At 46.6% G+C, this 22,099-nt stretch overlaps 2 protein-coding genes across 2 annotated transcripts; both read right to left on the reverse strand.

Moving 5' to 3' along the window:
* Positions 1-5,800: 5,800 nt before the first annotated feature.
* LOC127044404 (olfactory receptor 52M1-like) lies at positions 5,801-11,829 on the reverse strand. Its single transcript, XM_050939245.1, has 2 exons — positions 11,738-11,829; positions 5,801-6,872 (listed from the first exon to the last, which is right to left on the reverse strand). The coding sequence occupies exons 1-2, from the start codon at positions 11,827-11,829 to the stop codon at positions 5,801-5,803; spliced, it is 1,164 nt and encodes a 387-aa protein (XP_050795202.1).
* Positions 11,830-21,265: 9,436 nt separating this feature from the next.
* LOC127044048 (olfactory receptor 52P1-like) lies at positions 21,266-21,850 on the reverse strand. The gene has a single exon (XM_050938455.1). It carries the CDS (start codon positions 21,848-21,850, stop codon positions 21,266-21,268), a length of 585 nt encoding a protein of 194 aa, XP_050794412.1.
* Between the last annotated feature and the right edge of the window lie 249 nt (positions 21,851-22,099).

Here is a 22,099-nt window from a genome sequence, read left to right on the forward strand (position 1 = left end):
ACCCAGCCCCCTGGGGTCTCACCAGAATAAAAAAAAATCAGGTTCTTAAACAAGAAAAGCTTTTAATTAAAGAGGAAAAAACAGTAAAAATTATCTTTGTAAATTTAAGATGGAATAGGTACAGGGTCTTTCAGCTATAGACACTGGGAACACCCTCCCAGCCTGAGTATACAAGTACAAATTAAAATCCTTTGAGCAAAATACAAATTTGAACTCCTTCCAGCCACATACACATTTGAACTTCTCCCAGCCAAATACACATTTGCAAATAAAGAAAACAAACATAAGCCTAACTCGCCTTATCACCTAGTACTTACCATTCTGGACATATAAAAGACTATATCAGAGAGATTGGAGAGAAACCTGGTTGCATGTCTGGTCACTCTCAGAACCCAGAGAGAACAAGAACCAAAAACTAACAGCGCACACACAAACTTCCCTCCCTCAAGATTTGAAAGTATCCTGTCCCCTGATTGGTCCTCTGATCAGGTGACAGCCAGGCTCACTGATCTTGTTAACCCTTTACAGGCAAAAGAGATATGAAGTACTTCTGTTCTATTAACTCTTACTTATCTGTTTATGACACCCCTAATCATTTTAGTTGCCCTTTTCTGAACCTTTTCTAGTTCTAGAATATTTTTTTGAGGTAAGGAGACACATCTGTGCACAGTATTCGAGATGTGGGCGTACCATGGATTTATATAAGGGCAATAAAATATTCTCTGTCTTATTCTGTCTTATTCTCTATCCCCTTTTTAATTATTCCTAACATCCCGAGGTCATGGCGCAGATCCGGAAGTATAAAAGCTCACCTGCAGAGCTCAGTTGACATTCAGCCGCCAGAGAGACCAGACGTCTGTGACCGAGATCCCTCATGGGAGACAGCAGCAGGCCACGGCCAGCCTGAGGTCGCTCTGGGTCAACCGAGCCTACCCCGAGGAGTACTGGCTGAGCCTGCCCCTTTCCAGCTACCCCAAGGAGGAGCCGAGCCTACCCCTCGCTCGTTACCCCAAGGAGGACTGGCCGGGCCTGCCCCTTTCCAGCTACCGTAAGGAGGAGCCGAGCCTGCCCCTTGCCAACTACCCCAAGGAAGAGCCAAGCCTACCCCTTGCTCGTTACCCTGAGGAGGACTGGCCAATCCTGCCCCTTTCCAGCTACCCCAAGGAGTAGCCGAGCCTGCCCCTACCCAGCTACCTCAAAGAGTAGCCAAGCCTGCCCCTAACCAGGTACCTCGAGGAGGAGGTGAGCCTGCCCCGTGCCAACTTCCCCAAGGAGCAACTGAACCTACCCTTCGCTACCTATCCAGAGGAACAGATGATGTTCGAGACAGCCGAGGATGCTAGCAGGACCCAGCTACCCTACGAGGGGGAGTGTGGAAGTATCCCAGGGGCAGCCGACCCCCAGTCTGGCTGCAGCACAGCCAGAGCCTATGTGAGCATGTTGCGGCCAGGATCTCCACTGACAGCAGCTAGTTTCCGCCATTGCTAGGGCCCCGGGCTGGGACGCAGTGGAGTGGGAGGGACTGTACCCCATCTGCCACCCACTCCTTGGGTGGCAGACTCCCCCTTCTCCCTGGCTTGGAGAGGCTAGGACCTCCTGCTACTGAATTACTGACTCAGTCCCTGCTTAAAGGCTTGAGTCCCTGACTGTGTGGTTGCTGCCTTGCCCTGACCTAGGGCCTGGGCTGTGATATGACTATTGACTCAGCCCCTGCCTAAAGGCCTGAGTCCCTGACCGTTTGGTTGCCGCCCCACCCTGACCTTGGGGCATGGGCAGCCACTTAATTATTGATGCAGCCCCTGCTAAAGGGCCGGAGCCCCTAACAGTGTTTTTGCTGTCCCATACTACTGCAGAGCCCAGACTGACGGAGAACTAGAGCAAGGCGGTGGGATACCCCACAGCCCCGCCGAGGGACGAACCTCAGCCGAGCCCTCTTACACTCCCTCAAACTGAACTTGAGACCATTACTTCTTCTCCTGTCATCTTCCACTACTGAGAAGAGTCTAGATCCATCCTCTTTGGAACCCCCTTTCAGGTAGTTGAAAGCAGCTATTAAATCCCCCCTCATTCTTCTCTTCTGTAGACTAAACAATCCCAGTTCCCTCAGCCTCTCCTCATAAGTCATGTGCTCCAGCCCCCTAAGCATTTCTGATTGAACTAACCTCATTATCTCTAGCCTGCTTCTTGCTTGCATATATATATTAGTTCAATCAGGGAGGATGAGGCCCTGTTCTAGCAGTTGAGGTGTGAAAACCAAGAGAGGAGAAACTGGTTTTGTAGTTGGCAAGCATTTCACAGTCTTTATTTAATCCTGAGCTGATGGTGTCTAATTTGCAGATGAACTGAAGCTCAGCAGTTTCTCTTTGAAGTCTGGTCCTGAAGTTTTTTTGCTGCAGGATGGCTGCCTTTAAATCTGCTATTGTGTGTCCAGGGTAGAGATAACAAGGTCAGTTCAATCAGGGAGGATGAGGCCCTGTTCTAGCAGTTGAGGTGTGAAAACCAAGGGAGGAGAAACTGCTCCAGGATTAAACACAGACTCTTTGCTGTTTCAGTTGATCTGAGGAATTGGTATGAGCATCCAATCCAACGTCTGGGGCGCTGTATTATGAAATGCAAGGACCCAGAATAGGATTTAGAAATCATTTTGTAAAACCAACTTGTGAACTCCTAGTGCGATGCTGTAGCTGAAAGGACTGATGTCATCCTTTGATGCACAAAAATAGGAATGGTGAGTTGGAGCTGGGGAAGGATTTTACCTCTGCACATGGGATTGGTGAAACCGACTGCGTCCAGATCTGGGGTCCACATTTCAAAAAGGCTGTTGAAAAATTTGAGAGGGTGCAGAAAAGACCCACAAAAATGATTGGAAGCTGGAGAAACTTAAAGAGTTTCATCTATTTATCTTCTCAGAAAGCTGATGAAGTGGAGACTTTCCTAGGGATGAAACCATGTGTTGTAATGGGCTCTGTAATCTAGCAGAGAAAGGCAGAGCAAGACCCAATGGCTGGTAGCTGAAGCCAGACAAATTCTAGCTGGAAAAAATGGCCAAATATTTAGCACGGATGTGATTAACTGTTGGGACACACTGGGAAGGGAAATGGTGGATTCTCCAACTCCCTATGTTGGCAGATCCAGACTTAATGCTTCTCTGGAAAATCTGCGCTGCAAAAAGGCACGAAACAATTGTTTGCCGTTGCTCTGACGGAAGGAGGGGCGACTGACGACATGGCTTACAGGGAATTAAAATCAACAATGGGGGAAGCTTTGCATTAAGGAGAAATACAAACCACTGTCACAGAGAATGGCCCCCTCAAGGACTGAACTCAAAACCCTGGGTTTAGCAGGCCATTGATTTCACAAAACAAATCAGCTCAATTTCTTGTTTTGATCCATCTATCTTTTATATCTTAGGCTGGCAGCAGACGGTGCAGTACGACTGCAAGCCATCATCATCTCCTGGCCACTCACCAGAAGACTGTGCCATACAACTGCTAGCCATCGTCATGTCCTGGATGCTCACCAGAAGACGGTGCAGTACGACTGCTAGCCATCATCATGTCCTGGGTGCTCGCCAGAAGATGGTGCAGTATGACTGCTAACCATCGTCATGTCCTGGGTGGTCACCAGAAGATGGGAATGACCTGGCTGAGTCACTCCCATGTCTGCCTAGGCACCCCTGACCAACCTCATTGAGGTCGGCTAAAAGAGCACCCAGGAATACGATGACGATGGCTACCAATCGTAATGCACTGTCTGCTGCCAAAAGGCAATGAGCTTCTGCTTTGTAGCAATGCAGTCCCAGGTCTGCCAGAACCCAGGAGACGTACAGTGACAGTGAGCTGAGCGAGCTCCATGCTTGCCGTGCTATGGCGTCTGTTCAGGTAACCCAGGAAAAAAGGTGTGACACTATCATCTGCCGTTGCTTTCACAGAGGGAGAGAGTGAGAGGGGGGCCTGACGACATGCACCCAGAACCACCCGTGACACTGTTTTTGCCCCATCAGGCATTGGGATCTCAACCCAGAATTCCAATGGGCAGCAGAGACTGCAGGAACTGTGGGATAGCTACCCACAGTTACACACAACTGCCCTCAGTGCAATGCTACAGAAATCGACGCTCGCCTCGGTACTGTGGACACAGTCCGCCAACTTACTGCACTCAGAGCAGGTCTCAGCAACCTTTCAGAAATGGTGGGCCGAGTCTTCAGTTATTCACTCTGATTTAAGGTTTCACGTGCTGGTAATACATTTTAACATTTTTAGAGGTCTCTTTCTATAAGTCTATACTATATAACTAAACTATTGTTGTATGTAAACTAAATAAGGTTTTTTACATGTTTAAAAAGCTTCTTTTAAAATTAAATTAAAATGCAGAGCACCCTGGACTGGTGGCCAGGACCCAGGCAATGTGAGTGCCACTGAAAATCAGCTCATATGCTGCCTTTGGCACCCGTGCCATAGGTTGCGTACCCCTGTCTTAGAGCATTTTGTGTGGGGAATGCACAATCGACTGTATAAAAACGATTTCTAAAAACACGACTTCTATAAATTCGACCTAATTTTCTAGTGTAGACATACCCTAAGTTAAGGATCATTAGATGAGAGTGAAAGCATTGCTAGGCACTTAAAAGATCGGAAGCAAAGGGTAGGAATAAATGGTGAGAATGGAGACAGATAAATAGTGATGTCCCCCATGGGACCAGTCCTATTCAACACATTCATAAATGACTGGGAAAAGGGGTAAACATTGAGGTGGCAAAATTTGCATATGATACAAAGCTACTCAAAATAGTTAAGTCCCAGGCACACTCTGAAGAGCTACAAAAGGACCTCTGAAAACTGTAACTGGGCAACAACATGGAAAATGAAAAGCAATGTTGATAATGCAAAGTAATGCACACTGGAAAACATAATCCCAACTATATATATAAAATCATGGAATGTAAATTAGCTGTTATCACTCAAGAAAGAGATATTGGAGTCATTGTAGATAGTTCTCTGAAAACATCCACTCGATGTGCAGCGGCAGTCAAAAAAAAGAAACAGAATTTTTGAAGTCATTAAGCAAGGGGTAGATAAGACAGAAAATATCATAATGCCTCTCTTGAATACTGCGTGCAGATGTGGCCACCCCACATCGAAAAAGATATATTGAAATTGGAAAAGATTTAGAAAAGGGCAACAAAGATGATTAGGAGTATGGAATGGCTTCTATTTGAGGAGAGATGAATAAGCCTGGGGCATTTCAGTTTGGAAAAGAGATAACTAAGGGGGGATATGATTGAGGTCTATAACATCATGATTGGTGTGGAGAGATTAAATAAGGAAGTGCTATTTACTCCTTCTCATAATACAAGAACTATGGGCCACCAAATGACATTAATAGGCAGCTGGTTTAAAACAAACTAAAGGAAGTGTTTATTCACACAAGGTACCGTCAACCTTTGGAACTCTTTGCCAGAGGATATTGTGAAGTCCAAGGCTATAACAGGGTTCAAAACAAGCACTATATAAATTCATGGGGCAGATAGGTCCATCAATGGCTTTTAATCAGAATGGGCAGGGACATCGTCCCTAGCCTCTGTTTGCCAGAGCTGGGGATAAGCAGCAGGGAATGGATTACTTAATTATTTCCTGTTCTATTCATTCTGTCTAGGGCACCTGGCATTGGCCATTGTTAGAAACAGGATAGTGGTTAGATGGACCTTTGGTCTGACCCAGTATGGCTGTTCATATGTTCTTATTTTCAGTAAGTGATTCAGGAAAGAGGGCTCTGCACTCCAGAACACCAGGAGAAAATTTTAGGTCCCTTTATGAGCAAAGATCCTGAGCAGCCTGTTCTGTATCTGTTTGGTCCTCACCCCGTATATGATGGGGTTCAGCATGGGGGGCACCAGGAGGTACATATTGGCAATGAGAACATGGAAATGTGGGGCCACATTGTGGCCAAATCGGTGTGTCAGGATGGAGAAGAGACCAGGGATGTAAAAGGCTAAGATGACACAGAGGTGGGAGACGCAGGTCCCAAAAGTCTTGAGTCGGGCATCCTTTGTGGGGAGGCCTATGATAACCCTGAGAATTTGAGTATAGGACACAGCAATAAAAAACACATCTAGATCTGTGATGAAGAATGCCAAAGACAGGCCATAGTAATAACCGGCACTAATGTCAGCACAGGCCAACTTGACCACAGCTATGTGATCGCAGTAGGTATGGGGGATGATGTTGGTTCTGTAATAGGAGCACCGCCACACCAGGAAGGGATTGGGTAGTACGAGTATGCTGCTGCGTAGTACCACAGTGAGACCGATTTTGGCCACCGTGGGGTTTGTCAGAGTGGTGAAATGTCTCAAGGGATCGCAGATGGCTATATACCTATCCAAAGCCATGGCCACAAAGATCCCAGATTCCATTGCTGAGAAGCAGTGAATGAAGTACATCTGCATGAGACAGGCACTGAAATTGATCTTCCTGGAATTGAACCAGAAGATGCTCAGTGTTTTGGGCACAGTGGTTGTGGACAGGACCAGGTCGTTGACGGCCAGCATGCAGAGGAAATAGTACATGGGCCCATGGAGGCTCGGCTCCCTCTTCACAATGAACAGGATGGTGAAGTTCCCCAAGATGGCTATGGCGTACATGGTGAAGAAGGGGATGGAGATCCAGACATGGGCAGCCTCCAGGCCAGGAATTCCCAGGAGGATGAAGGTGGAGGGGTTGGTGAAGTCGGTTGTGTTGGAATCTGACATGGAGTAGGGGAGAAGGTGTCCAACTTTGAGGCAGAACAGTGTCTCCTGCATGTACTGTATGTTTTCCTGATTACCTGTATGTGCCCAGGCTCTAGGGTGATGGTCACAGTACAAATGCCTGGATGGAGAGACAATGTTAATATAAGACACTGCATGTGCTACTGGAAACTGTTCTCACGGGACAAACAGATTGGTCACTCTTCATACACTGAAAATGACATTTTTGTTATTCAGATAAATTAATTATGAAAAAATGACTCTACTTATGCAAATTCCATATTTTATGGTGCTCCATGTGTGGGAAATGATAATAAGCACCAACAGGAAACACTAGGGTGGATATGCCTTATAATGGGATGGAGAATAAACTGCTTTGGGTATGTGTTCAGTTATGGTGACCCACTCTCTATAGAGGATCATATAATATCAGGCTTGGAAAGGGCCTCATGAGAGCATCTAGTCCAATGCCCTGTTCAAAGCAGGGCAAATTCCCAGACTTTTTTTTTTTGTTAAACCCCAGTTCCTTAAATGGCCCTCTCAAGGATTGAACTCATAAGCCTGGGTTTAGCAAGCCAATGTTCAAACCACTAAGCTATCCCTCCATAGTAGTAGAGTGAAAGGGGATTTTCAAGAAACTCTATGAGACTAGGGGAGGCTGCCATATGTAGAAAGACTGGAAAGGCTTGGACTGTTTCATTTAGAGAAGAGATACATAAGGGGGCATATGATAGATGAGAGGAAAATAAAGAATGGAACAGTTTACATTCAAATGGACAGAGAGAGAACAGTTCCCAACCAGTAATATCTAGAGATACTTAGTGCTTCCAAAGGCTAATTCCTCAAAGCTGAGGAATTCATCAGTAAAACTGATGGTGAGGAAATTTTCAGAGAGAAAATGGGAATGAAACTTGGCAGTTCTTTAAGATGAGTATATTAAATAGCTATAGAAAGCAACAAAGAATCCTGTGGCACCTTATAGATTTACAGACATATTGGAGCGTAAGATTTCAGGGGTGAATACCTACTTCGTCAGACGCAAGTAGTGGAAATTTCCATGGGCAGGTATATATATGCAAGCAAGAATCAGTCTAGAGATAACAAAGTTAGTTCACTCAGAGAGGATGAGGCCAGTTTGGCTGATGTACATAGCAGAGGGGCATTTATGGCACATGATGACTTGTATAACATTGGTGGACGTGCAGGCGAATGAACAGGTGATGTTGTGGCTGATCTGATTAGATCCTGTCATGGTGTCGCTGGTGTAGATATGTGCATGCAATAAACTTCGATGCCAACTCTGCGCACATATCTACAGCAGCAACACCATGACAGGACCTAACCAGATCAGCCACAATATCACCCGTCCATTCGCCTGCACATCCATCAATGTAGTATACGTCATCATGTGCCAGAAATGCCCCTCTGCCATGTACATCGGCCAAACTGGCCTCATCCTCCCTGAGTGAACTAACCTTGTTATCTCTAGACTGATTCTTGCCTGCACATTTATACCTGGTTGTGGAAATTTCCACTACGTACATCTGATAAAGAGGGTATTTGCCCCTGAAAGTTCACGCTCCAATACATCTGTTAGCCTGTAAGATGCCACAGGACTCTTTGTCACTTTTTACAGATCTAGACTAACACAACTACCCCTCTGATACTTGATTAAACAGCTAAAAAGCCATGATACCACAGTCATGAATATGGACAAATTTGGCTAAAAACCCACTCCAGTGGCAAAGTGAAGGCAGCTATTGTGGGGCAGGGAAAAGCAATATATAAAATATATAAAAATGGGGGGAAATCGGGAATATAGATAGCAAGAACTAGAAACTGGAAGTTAAGATTGATAAAGGGCATTAAAGATATCAGGGAAAAATCTGTGCTTGGATGTCATTAAGCATTTTAACAACAAAAGAAATCTTATAAAAGGTTTAGGCAAAATTCTAGAGGGAGAAAGGAAACTTGTTAATGTTGCAGAAAAGGTAGATATATTTCATATATATTTTTGTTCTGCACTTGGAAAGAAGCAATATGATGTACTCGTACCACATGAGGTGATGACACACTTTAATGTTCTCCATCAGCAATCAAGGAGAACATTAAAGAGCATCTACACAGAACCTTAGAATTACAAACACCAGAGTTACGAACTGACCAATCAACAACATGTCTCATTTGGAACCAGAAGTGCAAAATCAGGCAGCAGCTGAGCCAAAACAAACCAAAAAAAAATGCAAATACAGAACAGCACTGTGTTAAATGTTAACTATTAAAAAGATAAAGGGAAAGTTTTAAACAATTGAAATTTTATGAAAAAATGGAAAAGTTGACATGAGATTACTTCAGAAAAAGTTTAGTGATATAATTAATGCTAATCAACAACATGGTTTATGGAGAAGGTGTCTTGTCATATAAACCTGATCTCATTCTTTAATTAGAGTACATATTTGGTAGATCAAGGGAACTGTGCAGATGTGATAGACTTTGATTTCTCTGAGACATTTGACTAAGTAAGGGAAAACACTCAGATAAAAAATGAATTCTCTACTATCTCAGTAGCACATACATTAAATGAAATAAAATCTGGCCACCTGACAGACCTCAGAAAGCAGCTGACAATGAGATGTTGTTAGCAAATGCAAGTGTTTCCAGTGGGATTCTGCAGGGATCACTTGTTGGCCCAATGTTATTCAATATTTTCACCAATGATCTGGAAACAAATATAAAATAACCGCAGATAAAATTTGCATATGATCCAAATATTGGCAGAGCGGTTACAATGAAGTGCCAGGGCAGAACACCAATTGATCTAGAGTGTTTGGTGAGCTGGGCCATGCAGACAAAATATTTTAATACAGTCAGATGCAAAGTGATCCTCTTAGAACAGGGAATGCAGGCAAGACCCATAGACGGGGGCACTGTATCATGGAAGGCAGGGACTGTGAAAACAATTTAGGGTTCACTGTGGATAACTTAATAATTGTGAACTCCCAGTGCAATGCTGTGGCCAAAAGCACTGACGTGATCCCTGGATGCATAAACAGGGGGTTGGTGAGTTGGAGCATGGGAAGGATTTTACCTCTGCACCTGGCATTGGTGAAACTGACTGTGTCCAGTCCCATGGTCCACATTTCAAAAAGGATGTTGAAAAATTGAAGTGAGTGAAGCAAAAAGCCACATAAATGATTCAGGGCTGAAGAAAATGACAGAGTGTGAGAGAGACTTAAAGAGCTTTATTTATTTATCTTAAATAGTAATATTGGGGTCTTTAATCTAGCAGAGAAAGGCAAAGCAAGATCCAAGGGCTGGAAGATGAAGTTAGACAATTCCAGCTGAGGGTATAAAGAGAAAATGAAAAGAATCCAGAGGTGAGAGACAAAGATGATCCAAGGAACAGAACAGAAGCTATAAGAGAAAAGACTGAAGGAACTGGGTATTTTTACTTTGTAATATAGAAGATTGAGGGGGGGACATGCCAACAGTCTTCAGCTACTTGAGAGGGAAGCCATACGACAAAGGCTGAAGGAAAAGAGGAGATTAAGTGGGGGCATGGTAGTAGTCTTCAAATACATGAAAAGCTGCCATAAAAAAGCTGGAGAAAAGTTGTTGTCTCTTGCTACAGAGGGCCGGACAAGAAACTCTGAGTTCAAACTACAGCACAGCAGATTTAGAGTAAATCTCAGGAAAAACGTCGTAACTGCAAGAAGAGGAGGCCAATGGGACGGAAGCCTTGGGAGGTTATGGAAACTCCTTCAAAGGAGGAAGTCAAAAGGAGGCTGGATAATCATCTCTCTTGAATGGTTCAGGTGGAACAAATTCTGCCCCTTGGGAGGGGGCTAGAGTAGCTGACCCTTGCAGTGCCTTCTCACCCTCTTACTGATGTGAAATCATAGTATAGACCAGGTCACAGTCAAACACAAGTTATGGAGCTCAATACAGGGGTAACTGGGTGAAATTTTATGGTTTGTTCTATACAGGAAGTCAAACTGGATAATTTAATGGTCCTTTTAAGTCTTAAACTCTATAAATCTATCGATGAGGAAAGTACATCAGGCATTTATATTTAATGTGTCTCATAACATACAAACAAGGGAACATTCAATTTCATTGTAAGTCTGAACATATAACACTAATAAAAGAAAATTATCTACGTAATACACATTTGGCCAGTGGAACTCCTTGCCACATACGTTATTGCAGCAGAGAGCTTAGCTAAATGGGATTCACACATGGATTGGTCATTGTAGGTGGTGCTGCTGGCACCGCCATTAGTTAAGCTGTCTGACACCTTCCATCAGAAGACCTGATTTTCAATTGCTTATAAGTTTGTCAATTTTTAAGCATTTGGACAGAAATTTCCCACATTGGGCGTTGGCATCAGGCTGAATTGTTTTCTGAAAGTTTCAGACATAAGAATTTAACTGGTTTCTTGAATGAAGCTATGAGAGATGTCTTGCCCTTGCTGAAAAATTCTGATAATTGTTCCAGGGACGAGCCTTAACTGACGTCACCAGGCTTTCCAGCAGATAAAAGTCAGGTAACAGCCCCTTTCTCCCCTGTTAACAACAAAGTGGGCAGGTGATGGTGTCCATGCACTAGCACACAGCTGGCTCCTCAGGTCTTTACTCAGTTTGCACTCTGAGGGGAGTTGAACAAAGCATAGGCCAGGGCCTCAGAAATTGGCCTTTTATTGTACATCTCCGATCACTTTTCATCATTGTGCAACTGAAATGCAGCCACCTCAGGGCTGGAGTCCCTTTGCTGGCGGGGGATGAGGGTGGCTAGCAAAGGGGGACATTTTGACACATGACACTGGAGCAAACTCCTCACCTGTGCAAAGGGTTCTGGGATGTTCAACAGCTGTGCAGAGCGGAAAGGATCACAGACCTATTCTCTATCCCATCACACCCAAGTAGCACTCAGTTTGTTGAGCAGCAAGAGATGGTACCTGTGAATTCTGAGATGGAAGCGTCTTCCCTGGGAATCCCCCTCAGGTGTCCGTGTCCTGCACCTCTCTCACCCCAGCATCTGCAGCAGCAACCCACGCTGAGAGCAGATACAGGGGTGTGCACCATTTATAATACAGCTCTGTGCAATCTCAAGGGGGTTCACTCAGCCTCAGGGGAAGATGCAGGCATCTGAGAAAAAACAAGCTGGAGCCAAGCCTGTCTTTGCTTCTGTGGTATTCATCCAGCTTTAGGAGAAAACAGTAATTAAGGGACCTTCCCAAAGGGAGATGAGAACTCTGGGGCTCTGTGCTGAGTCAGAGAGGAATTGGCTGCTCTGTGCATTTGCGTATGTTTTTAAATTATGGTTTATTAGTAATAAAACTAAGTCTCCCTAGGTTCTGAGGCCCTGTAAATGCCCAGGATGGCTGGGTAGATATTAGACAGACATATCTGGAGAAAGATGACTGAGGGGAGACACTAACACTTTCTGCAAACACATTGGGCTGTAGCTAAGGGATCAGAGATCTGTAATTCTCATCAGTGACTATCATCTGACGAAGTGGGTATTCACCCACGAAAGCTCATGCTCCAATACATCTGTCACTCCAAAAGGTGCCACAGGACTCTTTGCAGCTTTTACAGATCCAGACTAACATGGCTACCCCTCTGATCCTTATCATCAGATGGTGCAGCACCTTTCATTGAAGGAGTTTCGAAACACCTAGCAAAGGAAACTCACTATGAACATATCCCAATTATACAGATAGGTAAGCTGAGGTACGGGGTTATCTGATTTGGCCAAGGTCACACAGAGAATGACAGACAGAAACCAGGAGTCCTGCCTTCCCTGATGTAACCACGTCTCCCTGTCAGTAACTGAGTGCATAATAACAGGGAAATGGACTCAAGGTCTAGCAGGGTCTGTTCATTGTCTGGGTGTGACTGACTTCACACTGTTGACTCATATCCAGCATCCTGTCCACTGTAACCCTTAGGTCTTTTTCTACAGAGCTGTTGCCTAGCCATTCGGTCCCTAGCCTGTAAGCGTGAATGGGATTTTTCTGTCCTAAGTGCAGGACTCTGCACTTGTCCTTGTTGAACCTCATCAGATTTCTTTTGGCCCAGTCCTCTAATTTGTCTAGGTCCCTCTGTATCCTACCCCTGCCCTCCAGCGTATCTACCACTCCTCCCAGTTTAGTGTCATCTGCAAACTTGCTGAGAGTGCAGTGCACGCCATTCTCCAGATCATTAATGAAGATATTGAACAAAACCGACCCCAGGACTGACCCCTGGGGCACTCCACTTGAAACCAGCTGCCAAGTAGACATGGAGCCATTAATCACTACCTGTTAAGCCCAATGATCTAGCCGTCTTCTGTCCACCTTACAGTGCATTCATCCAGCCCATACTTCTTTAACTTGCTGGTAAGAACGCTGTGGGAGATGGTAGCAAAAGCTGTGCTGCTCAGCGCAGCAATTTGGGAGCTGAACTTGTTCGTGAAGGCTGAGGTAAAAAAAGCATTGAGTATGTGAGCTTTTTCCACATCCTCTGTCACTAGGTTGCCTCCCTCATTCAGTAAGGGGCCCACACTTACCTTGACTTTCTTCTCTTTGCTAACTTACCTGAAGAAAATCACTGAACAGGCTAAGCTCCTGTCATGCCCCCAAGTCTCCGACCCCTTCACATGGATAGGAGAAGGTCCCAGGCATCCCAGGCCCCTGGCAATGACTGTGCAGCTGGGGACACTTCCCTTGGGCCAAGGGAGGACCTCCTCTGGCAGAGTATTGCTCACAATCCCCACTGGAGTGTTGCATCCCCACAGCCGGGGGTATCTCTTCACCCATCAGCAGGGTGCACTGGGCAAGGAAATCAAATCTCCCCTAGAGAACAGTGAGACAAATCCATTGTCATCAGCTCCACCTGGTCGCACTGCTGGGGTGGAGCTATGCCTGGTGAACCCAGCCTTGTTGTAGGGGAAGGACCACTCAGTCTCCCATGGTAACAATAGGGGAGACTGATCTCCTGCCCCGTGGAGATTCAGATACATCCCACTGCAGATGGAGAAAGCCCTGGGTCTCATTAACAAGCCCTTCTGGGACCACACAGCTGCCCTTCCTTCCTAACCTCCTTGCAAACCGTTCCACTCCCTTCTTGCCTCCTGTGCAGAGCCAGCTCTAGGTTTTTGCCACCCCAAGCATTGGGAAAAGAAAAAAAGCCATGATCGCGATCAGTTCTACCCCCGCCGCCTCACTCTTCGGAGACAATTCGGCAGCAAGTCCTTTCCTCTGAGAGTGACCAAGGAACCCACTGCCCAATTGCCGCCGAAGTGCCCAACAGGGCGCCCCTTCCCCTTGGCTGCCCCAGGAACCTGCTTGCTGGGCTGGTACCTGGAACCGACCCTGCTCCTGAGACTCCAGTATCTGTTCCTACCCCTGCCAGGCTAGGCCCAGTGCCAGGATAGTCCCATCACTGGCTGTACTCAGCTGCGTCTCACTCCTACTGCCTCTCCCTGGGGAAGCAAACAACCGGGTGGGGGTCTGGCCCAGCAATGAAAACCCCAAGAATAGGCTGTGTCCTTGGGAAAAGCATTACATTGGTGCTCAGGTATCATGGAATCATAGACTATCAGGGTTGGAAGGGACCTCAGGAGGTTCTAGTCCAACCTCCCCCCTAAAAGCAGGACCAACCCCAATTAAATCAGTCACTGAACTCTTCAAACAGTAACTAACTCCAAACCCTGAAAAAGGAACATCCAGCTTGCTGGATGGGGTGAAAAGATCATGAACCTTGCTACTAAAATCCTTCTAGTCATGGGGGATATTCCTGGAGCAGAACTCTGTTAAAAATCCTGCCTTAGAACAACGCTTCCTTAACTCTCGTTTCCTAATGCCCCTACTCTACTTGCGCTACATTGATGACATCTTCATCATCTGGACTCATGGAAAAGAAGCCCTCGAGGAATTCCACCGTGATTTTAACAATTTCCATCCCACCATCAACCTCAGCCTAGACCAATCCACACAAGCAGCCCATTTACTAGACACTACTGTGCTAAGAAGCGACGATCACATAAACACCACCCTATACCGGAAACCAACTGACTGCTATACTTACCTGCAGGCCTTCAGCTTCCATCCAGGACACACCACATGATCCACTGTCTACAGCCAAACTCTAAGATACAACCGTATTTGCTCCAATCCCTCAGATAGAGAGAAACACCTTCAAGATCTCTATCAAGCATTCTTAAAACGACAATACCCACCTGCTGAAGTGAAAAAACAGATTAACAGAGCCAGAAGAGTACCCAGAAGCCACCTACTACAGGACAGGCCCAACAAAGAAAATAACAGAACACCATTAGCCATCACCTATAGCCCCCAACTAAAACCTCTCTGGCACATCATCAACGATCTACAAGCTATCCTTAAAGATGATCCCTCACTCTCACAGATCTTGGGAGACAGGCCAGTCCTCGCTTATAGATAGCCTCCCAACCTGAAGCAAATACTCACCAGCAGTCGCACACCATATAACATAAACACTTACCCAGGAACCTATCCTTGCAACAAAGCCCGATGCCAGCTCTGTCCACATATCTATTCAAGTGACACCATCATAGGACGTAATCACATCATCCATGCCATCAGGGGTTCGTTCACCTGCACATCTACCAATGTGATATATGCCATCATGTGCCAGCAATGCCCCTCTGCCATGTACATTGGCCAAACCGAACAGTCTCTTCGCAAAAGAATAAATGGACACAAATCTGACATCAGGAATCATAACATTCAAAAACCAGTGGGAGAACACTTCAACCTCTCTAACCACTCAGTGACAGACTTGAAGGTGGCAGTTTTGCAACAAAAAAACTTCAAAAACAGACTCCAAAGAGAGACTGCTGAACTTGAATTAATTTACAAATTAGACACAATTAACTCAGGCCTTAACAGAGACTGGGAATGGCTGGGTCATTACACTAATTGAATCTATTTCCCTATATTAAGTTCTCCTCACACCTTCAATGGGTCATCTTAATTATCACTTTAAAAGTTTTTTTTCTCCTGCTGAGGATAGCACATCTCAATTGATCAGGCTCTCCCTGTTGGTATGGGTACTTCCACCTTTTCATGTTCTCTGTATGTATAAATATCTCCTGTCTGTGTGTTCCATTCTGTGCATCTGAAGAAGTGAGCTGTAGCTGAAATGCTGCAGGAGTGGCCAGGGAAAGGCCGTGAGCTGCACCTCCCCTGGGTGTGGATGGGTATAGTTTGCTCAGGAAAGATAGACAGGGGAAAAAGGGAGGAGGTGTTGCCTTATATATTAAAAATGTACACACTTGGACTGAGGTGGAGATGGACATAGGAGACGGAAGTGTTGAGAGTCTCTGGGTTAGGCTAAAAGGGGTAAAAAACACGGGTGATGTTGTGCTGGGAGTCTACTACAGGTCACCTAATCAGGTGGAAGAGGTGGATGAGGCTTTTTTCAAACAACTAACAAAATCATCCAAAGCCCAAGATTTGGTGGTGATGGGGGAATTCAACTATCCAGATATATGTTGGGAAAATAACACCGCGCGGCACAGACTATCCAATAAGTTCCTGGACTGCATTACAGACAACTTTTTATTTCAGAAAGTTGAAAAAGCTACTAGGGGGGAAGCTGTTCTAGACTTGATTTTAACAAATAGGGAGGAACTTGTTGAGAAATTGAAAGTAGAAGGAAGCTTGGGTGAAAGTGATCATGAAATCATAGAATTTGCAATTCTAAGGAAGGGTAGAAGGGAGTACAGCAGAATAGAGACAATGGATTTCAGGAAGGCAGATTTTGGTAAGCTCAGAGAGCTGATAGGTAAGGTCCCATGGGAATCAAGACTGAGGGGAAAAACAACTGAGGAGAGTTGGCAGTTTTTCAAAGGGACACTATTAAGGGCCCAAAAGCAAGCTATTCCGATGGTTAGGAAAGATAAAAAATGTGGCAAAAGACCACCTTGGCTTAACCACGAGATCTTGCGTGACCTACAAAATAAAAAGGCGTCATATAAAAAATGGAAACTAGGTCAGATTACAAAGGATGAATATAGGCAAATAACACAGGAATGCAGAGGCAAGATTAGAAAGGCAAAGGCACAAAATGAACTCAAACTAGCTATGGGAATAAAGGGAAACAAGAAGACTTTTTATCAATACATTAGAAGCAAGAGGAAGACGAAGGACAGAGTAGGCCCACTGCTCAGTAAGGGGGGGGAAACAGTAACGGGAGACTTGGAAATTGCAGAGATGCTTAATGACTTCTTTGTTTCGGTCTTCACTGAGAAGTCTGAAGGAATTTCTAATATAGTGAATGCTTACGGGAAGAGGGTAGGTTTAGAAGATAAAATAAAAAAAGAGCAAGTAAAAAATCACTTAGAAAAGTTAGATGCCTGCAAGTCACCAGGGCCTGATGAAATGCATCCTAGAATACTCACGGAGTTAATAGAAGAGGTATCTGAGCCTCTAGCTATTATCTTTGGGAAATCATGGGAGACGGGGGAGATTCCAGAAGACTGGAAAAGGGCAAATATAGTGCCCATCTATAAAAAGGGAAATAAAAACAACCCAGGAAACTACAGACCAGTTAGTTTAACTTCTGTGCCAGGGAAGATAATGGTGCAGGTAATTAAAGAAATCATCTGCAAACACTTGGAAGGTGGTAAGGTGATAGGGAATAGCCAGCATGGATTTGTAAAGAACAAATCGTGTCAAACTAATCTGATAGCGTCCTTTGATAGGATAACGAGCCTTGTGGATAAGGGAGAAGCGGTGGATGTGATATATCTAGACTTTAGTAAGGCATTTGATACGGTCTCGCATGATATTCTTATAGATAAGCTAGGAAAGTACAATTTAGATGGGGCTACTATAAGGTGGGTGCATAACTGGCTGGATAACCGTACTCAGAGAGTAGTTGTTAATGGCTCCCAATCCTGCTGGAAAGGTATAACAAGTGGGGTTCCGCAGGGGTCTGTTTTGGGACCTGTTCTGTTCAATATCTTCATCAACGATTTAGATGTTGGCATAGAAAGTACGCTTATTAAGTTTGCGGACGATACCAAACTGGGAGGGATTGCAACTTCTTTGGAGGACAGGGTCAAAATTCAAAATGATCTGGACAAATTGGAGAAATGGTCTGAGGTAAACAGGATGAAGTTCAATAAAGATAAATGCAAAGTGCTCCACTTAGGAATGAACAATCAGTTTCACACATACAGAATGGGAAGAGACTGTCTAGGAAGGAGTATGGCAGAAAGAGATCTAGGGGTCATAGTAGACCACAAGCTTAATATGAGTCAACAGTGTGATACTGTTGCAAAAAAAGCAAACGTGATTCTGGGATGCATTAACAGGTGTGTTGTAAACAAGACATGAGAAGTCATTCTTCCGCTTTACTCTGCGCTGGTCAGGCCTCAGCTGGAGTATTGTGTCCAGTTCTGGGCACCGCATTTCAAGAAAGATGTGGAGAAATTGGAGAGGGTCCAGAGAAGAGCAACAAGAATGATTAAAGGTCTTGAGAACATGACCTATGAAGGAAGGCTGAAGGAATTGGGTTTGTTTAGTTTGGAAAAGAGAAGACTGAGAGGGGACATGATAGCAGTTTTCAGGTATCTAAAAGGGTGTCATCAGGAGGAGGGAGAAAACTTGTTCACCTTAGCCTCCAATGATAGAACAAGAAGCAATGGGCTTAAACTGCAGCAAGGGAGATTTAGGCTGGACATTAGGAAAAAGTTCCTGACTGTCAGGGTAGTTAAACACTGGAATAGTTTGCCTAGGGAAATTGTGGAATCTCCATCTCTGGAGATATTTAAGAGTAGGTTAGATAAATGTCTATTAGGGATGGTCTAGACAATATTTGGTCCTGCCATGAGGGCAGGGGACTGGACTCGATGACCTCTCGAGGTCCCTTCCAGTCCTGGAGTCTATGAGTCTATGAGTGACTGTATAGAAAAGCAGCCCCTTCAGGGCTCCCCCATTCCTCCCAGTCTGGGTTCTCTAACTGCTGTTAATGTGTAATACTGTATATATGTAGGGGGACTGTTGCACCCTCACTAACACTCAGAGGGCGTGTTTTGGTTGCTAGCTCCCAGCAGTAAAAGGGGAGGGATCGATGGGAAATCAGGACCCTGAGACACTCCCCAAGAACAATGGGGGCGAGGCCAGTGTTCCCGGTCAGCTTGATTGACAGGGCGAGCAAGTTAATGAGGGAGTCAGGGGCCACGGGGGACGCGGCCTTCATGAGAGCTGGAATTGCCTGGGTCAGACAGAGTGGGACAGAGCTAAGGAGAGAGCAGGGGCCCGAGCTGAGTTGGAGAGCAGAGCTGGGCCTGCCAGAGGGGCCAGAAAAGCAGCCTAGGGAGCAGCTCAGAGCTGGGAGCAGAGTCACAGAAGCAGCCCACAGAGCAGACCTGCCCTGGTAGTAGGGCTGCAGCCACAGAGCCACAGACACAGCTCAGGAAGAGCAGATCCTGTGCTGGGAGCAGAGGTGGACCAGCCAGACACAGCCCAGGGGGAGCAGATCCTGTGCTGGGAGCAGAGCTGGGCCAGCCAGAGACACAGCCCAGGGGTAGCAGATCCTGTGCTGGGAGCAGAGCTGGGCCAGCCAGAGACACAGCCCAGGGGTAGCAGATCCTGTGCTGGGAGCAGAGATGGGCCAGCCAGACACAGCCTAGGGGGAGCAGATCCTGTGCTGGGAACAGAGCTGTGCTAGCCAGACACACAGCCCATGGGGAGCAGATCCTGTGCTGGGAGCAGAGCTGGGCCAGCCAGACACAGCCCAGGGGGAGCAGATCCTGTGCTGGGAGCAGAGCTGGGCCAGCCAGACACAGCCCAGGGAGAGCAGATCCTGTGCTGGGAGCAGAGCTGGGCCAGCCAGACACAGCCCAGGGAGAGCAGATCCTGTGCTGGGAGCAGGATTGCAGCCACAGAGCCAGAGGGGCCTGAGAAGCAGCATCAGTGCTGAGGATGAGTGGAGCTGGGGCTGGAGCCAGGTGTGGTGAGCAACTGGGGCCAGCCAAGAGGGGAGACCTTGGGCAAAGGGCCCAGTGCAGAAAGGCACCCCCAGCCAAGGGTCCTTGCAGGCCAGGCTGTGAGAGGGATCCTAGCCCAGTGGGGGCTGACACTGGGAAGAAGGGTCCCACCACCCAAAGCCCGGAGGTGTGTGGCCACCATCATTGCAAGTGTCCAACCGGCAGCATCCCTGCAGCACAGCCAGGGCCTGAGAAGGAGACCTGGGACCTAAACGGAACACACTGTGAATTGCCCTGACGTTCCAGAGACACTATTTGTGATTTTCCCTGCCACAGAGCAGGGTGATGTGTTTTCCTTTAACCTTTCCCATTTTTTCCTTATTCTTTTTTAATGAATTGTTGATTAAATAATTTGTATTTACTTTAAATCAGTGGGTCATAGAATATCAGGGTTGGAAGGGACCTCAGGAGGTATCTAGTCCAACCCTCTATTCAAAGCAGGACCAATCCCAGACAGATTTTTGCCCCAGATCCCTAAATGGCCCCCTCAAAGATTGAAGTCACACCTCTAGGCGTAGTAGGCTAATGCTCAAACCACTGAGCTATCCCACAGGGAAATTACCAGCGCGGAGAGACACCCTGTTCTAGGTGACCACAGCAGGGTTGGGGGTTGAGCCCCCCAGGAATCCTGGGCCCAGCCTTGTTGGAGTTTTCACCAGCCCACTTCACCGGGGTAGTGTAGAAGCCAGGAAAAGTTCCCCACAATGGCGGGACTATTCCTCCTCTTACATATACTGAACTGCTTGGAATATATATTGCATGCGGGGTCGCAGCCATGTCACTCTCAGAACATTAGAGAGACCAGCTGAGGAAGGTGATATCTTTTATTGGACCAACTTCTGTTGGTGAGAAAACTGTGGAAGACCAAAAACTTGTCCCTCTCACCAACCCTCGCTCAGCCTGAGATTGTGACCTGAGATTGGGACTGGATGCCTTTCTAAAAACATACATGCTCGAGCTGAACACAAGATATAGACTTAGTGCTGGGATCACTGAGTGAAGGACTGGGGCTTGTGCCAGGCAGACGGTCAGATGAGATAGTTAGAAAGGTTCCTTCTGGCCTGGGAACCCATGAAAGATTCTCCGAGGGGAGAGGAGCAGAAGACTAGGCTTGAGAGGGTGCAAGGGAAAGGGGAGAGGGGTAACCATCTGGGCGTGAGAGGGTGTGTGCCAGGGACAGAGGAGCAGCCATCCTGTCTGTTTGGGTAGAATCCCCTGGGCCATAAAGGTCTCTAGCTGAATGATGCACGATGAGGCCCTGATCTGGGCCGGGCCTGTGTAAATGACAAGTGATAACAATGTTCTAGAGCAGTGAAAAGTCAAAGCAGTGTTGTGCTGCAGACCCAGACAAGCCTGTTTATTAGCCCTGCAGCTCAGCAAGGCTAAGATGGGTTTCCATATTGGAGAGTGACTCAGCCATCTGGATCTTGGGCCCTGCTGACCTAGATGTCACCTGCACGGACCTTACTTCCCAGGCACTGACTGTCCTGTTGGCCTTCAGGCTGCTTTCATGCTCAAAATGTGGAGCACCCTCTGCCGGATCCCCGGGGTTCTCACCCCATAGATGATGGGGTTCATCATGGGAGGGAAAAGCAGGTACATGTTGGCAATGAGGATGTGAACGTGGGGAGCCACGTGGTCGAAGCGGTGGGAGAGGAAGGGGAAGAATGCAGGAGTGTAAAACACCAGCATGACGCAGATGTGGGAGCTGCAGGTGCTGAGGGACTTGCGCCGTGCCTCCTTGGAGGAGAGTCTGAAGGTGGCCCAGAGAATCATCACGTAGGACAGGACAACCAGGAGCAGGCCTAAGCCACCGGTGAAAAATGCTACAACCAGACTATAGGCTGTCATGACTGTAGTGTCCACACAGGCCAGTTTCACCAGTGCCATGAACTCACAATAGGTGTGAGAAATGACATTGGTCCTGCAGTATGGGAGCCGCTGCACCAGGAATGGGTGTGGGCCCAGTAACAGGACTCCCCTCATCCCAACACTCAGCCTTATCTTGGCTATGGCCTGACTGGTCAGGATGGCTGAGTGTCGCAATGGGTTACAGATAGCAACATAGCTATCAAAGGCCATGACCCCTTCTGCTCCGTCTACATTCTGTCCCTCCTCAGGCTGTCTGCGGGGGGGGGCACATGAACCCGGCGAGCAGGCAGCTTCCTACAAACTGATCATTTTACTTCTCCTCCAGCACAGGCAGAGACGGTGCAGTCTGGGGAGCAGGGCTGTCACACCCGTGGACTGGGGCTCACACATGCTGCGGCCACCCCCATGTGCCATTGCAATGGAGCATCACGTCTAACTGGGCTGACATGAGCCAGAAGA

This window comes from Gopherus flavomarginatus, chromosome 1, assembly GCF_025201925.1.
Source record: "Gopherus flavomarginatus isolate rGopFla2 chromosome 1, rGopFla2.mat.asm, whole genome shotgun sequence".
In the NCBI taxonomy this organism is placed as follows: Eukaryota; Metazoa; Chordata; order Testudines; family Testudinidae; genus Gopherus; species Gopherus flavomarginatus.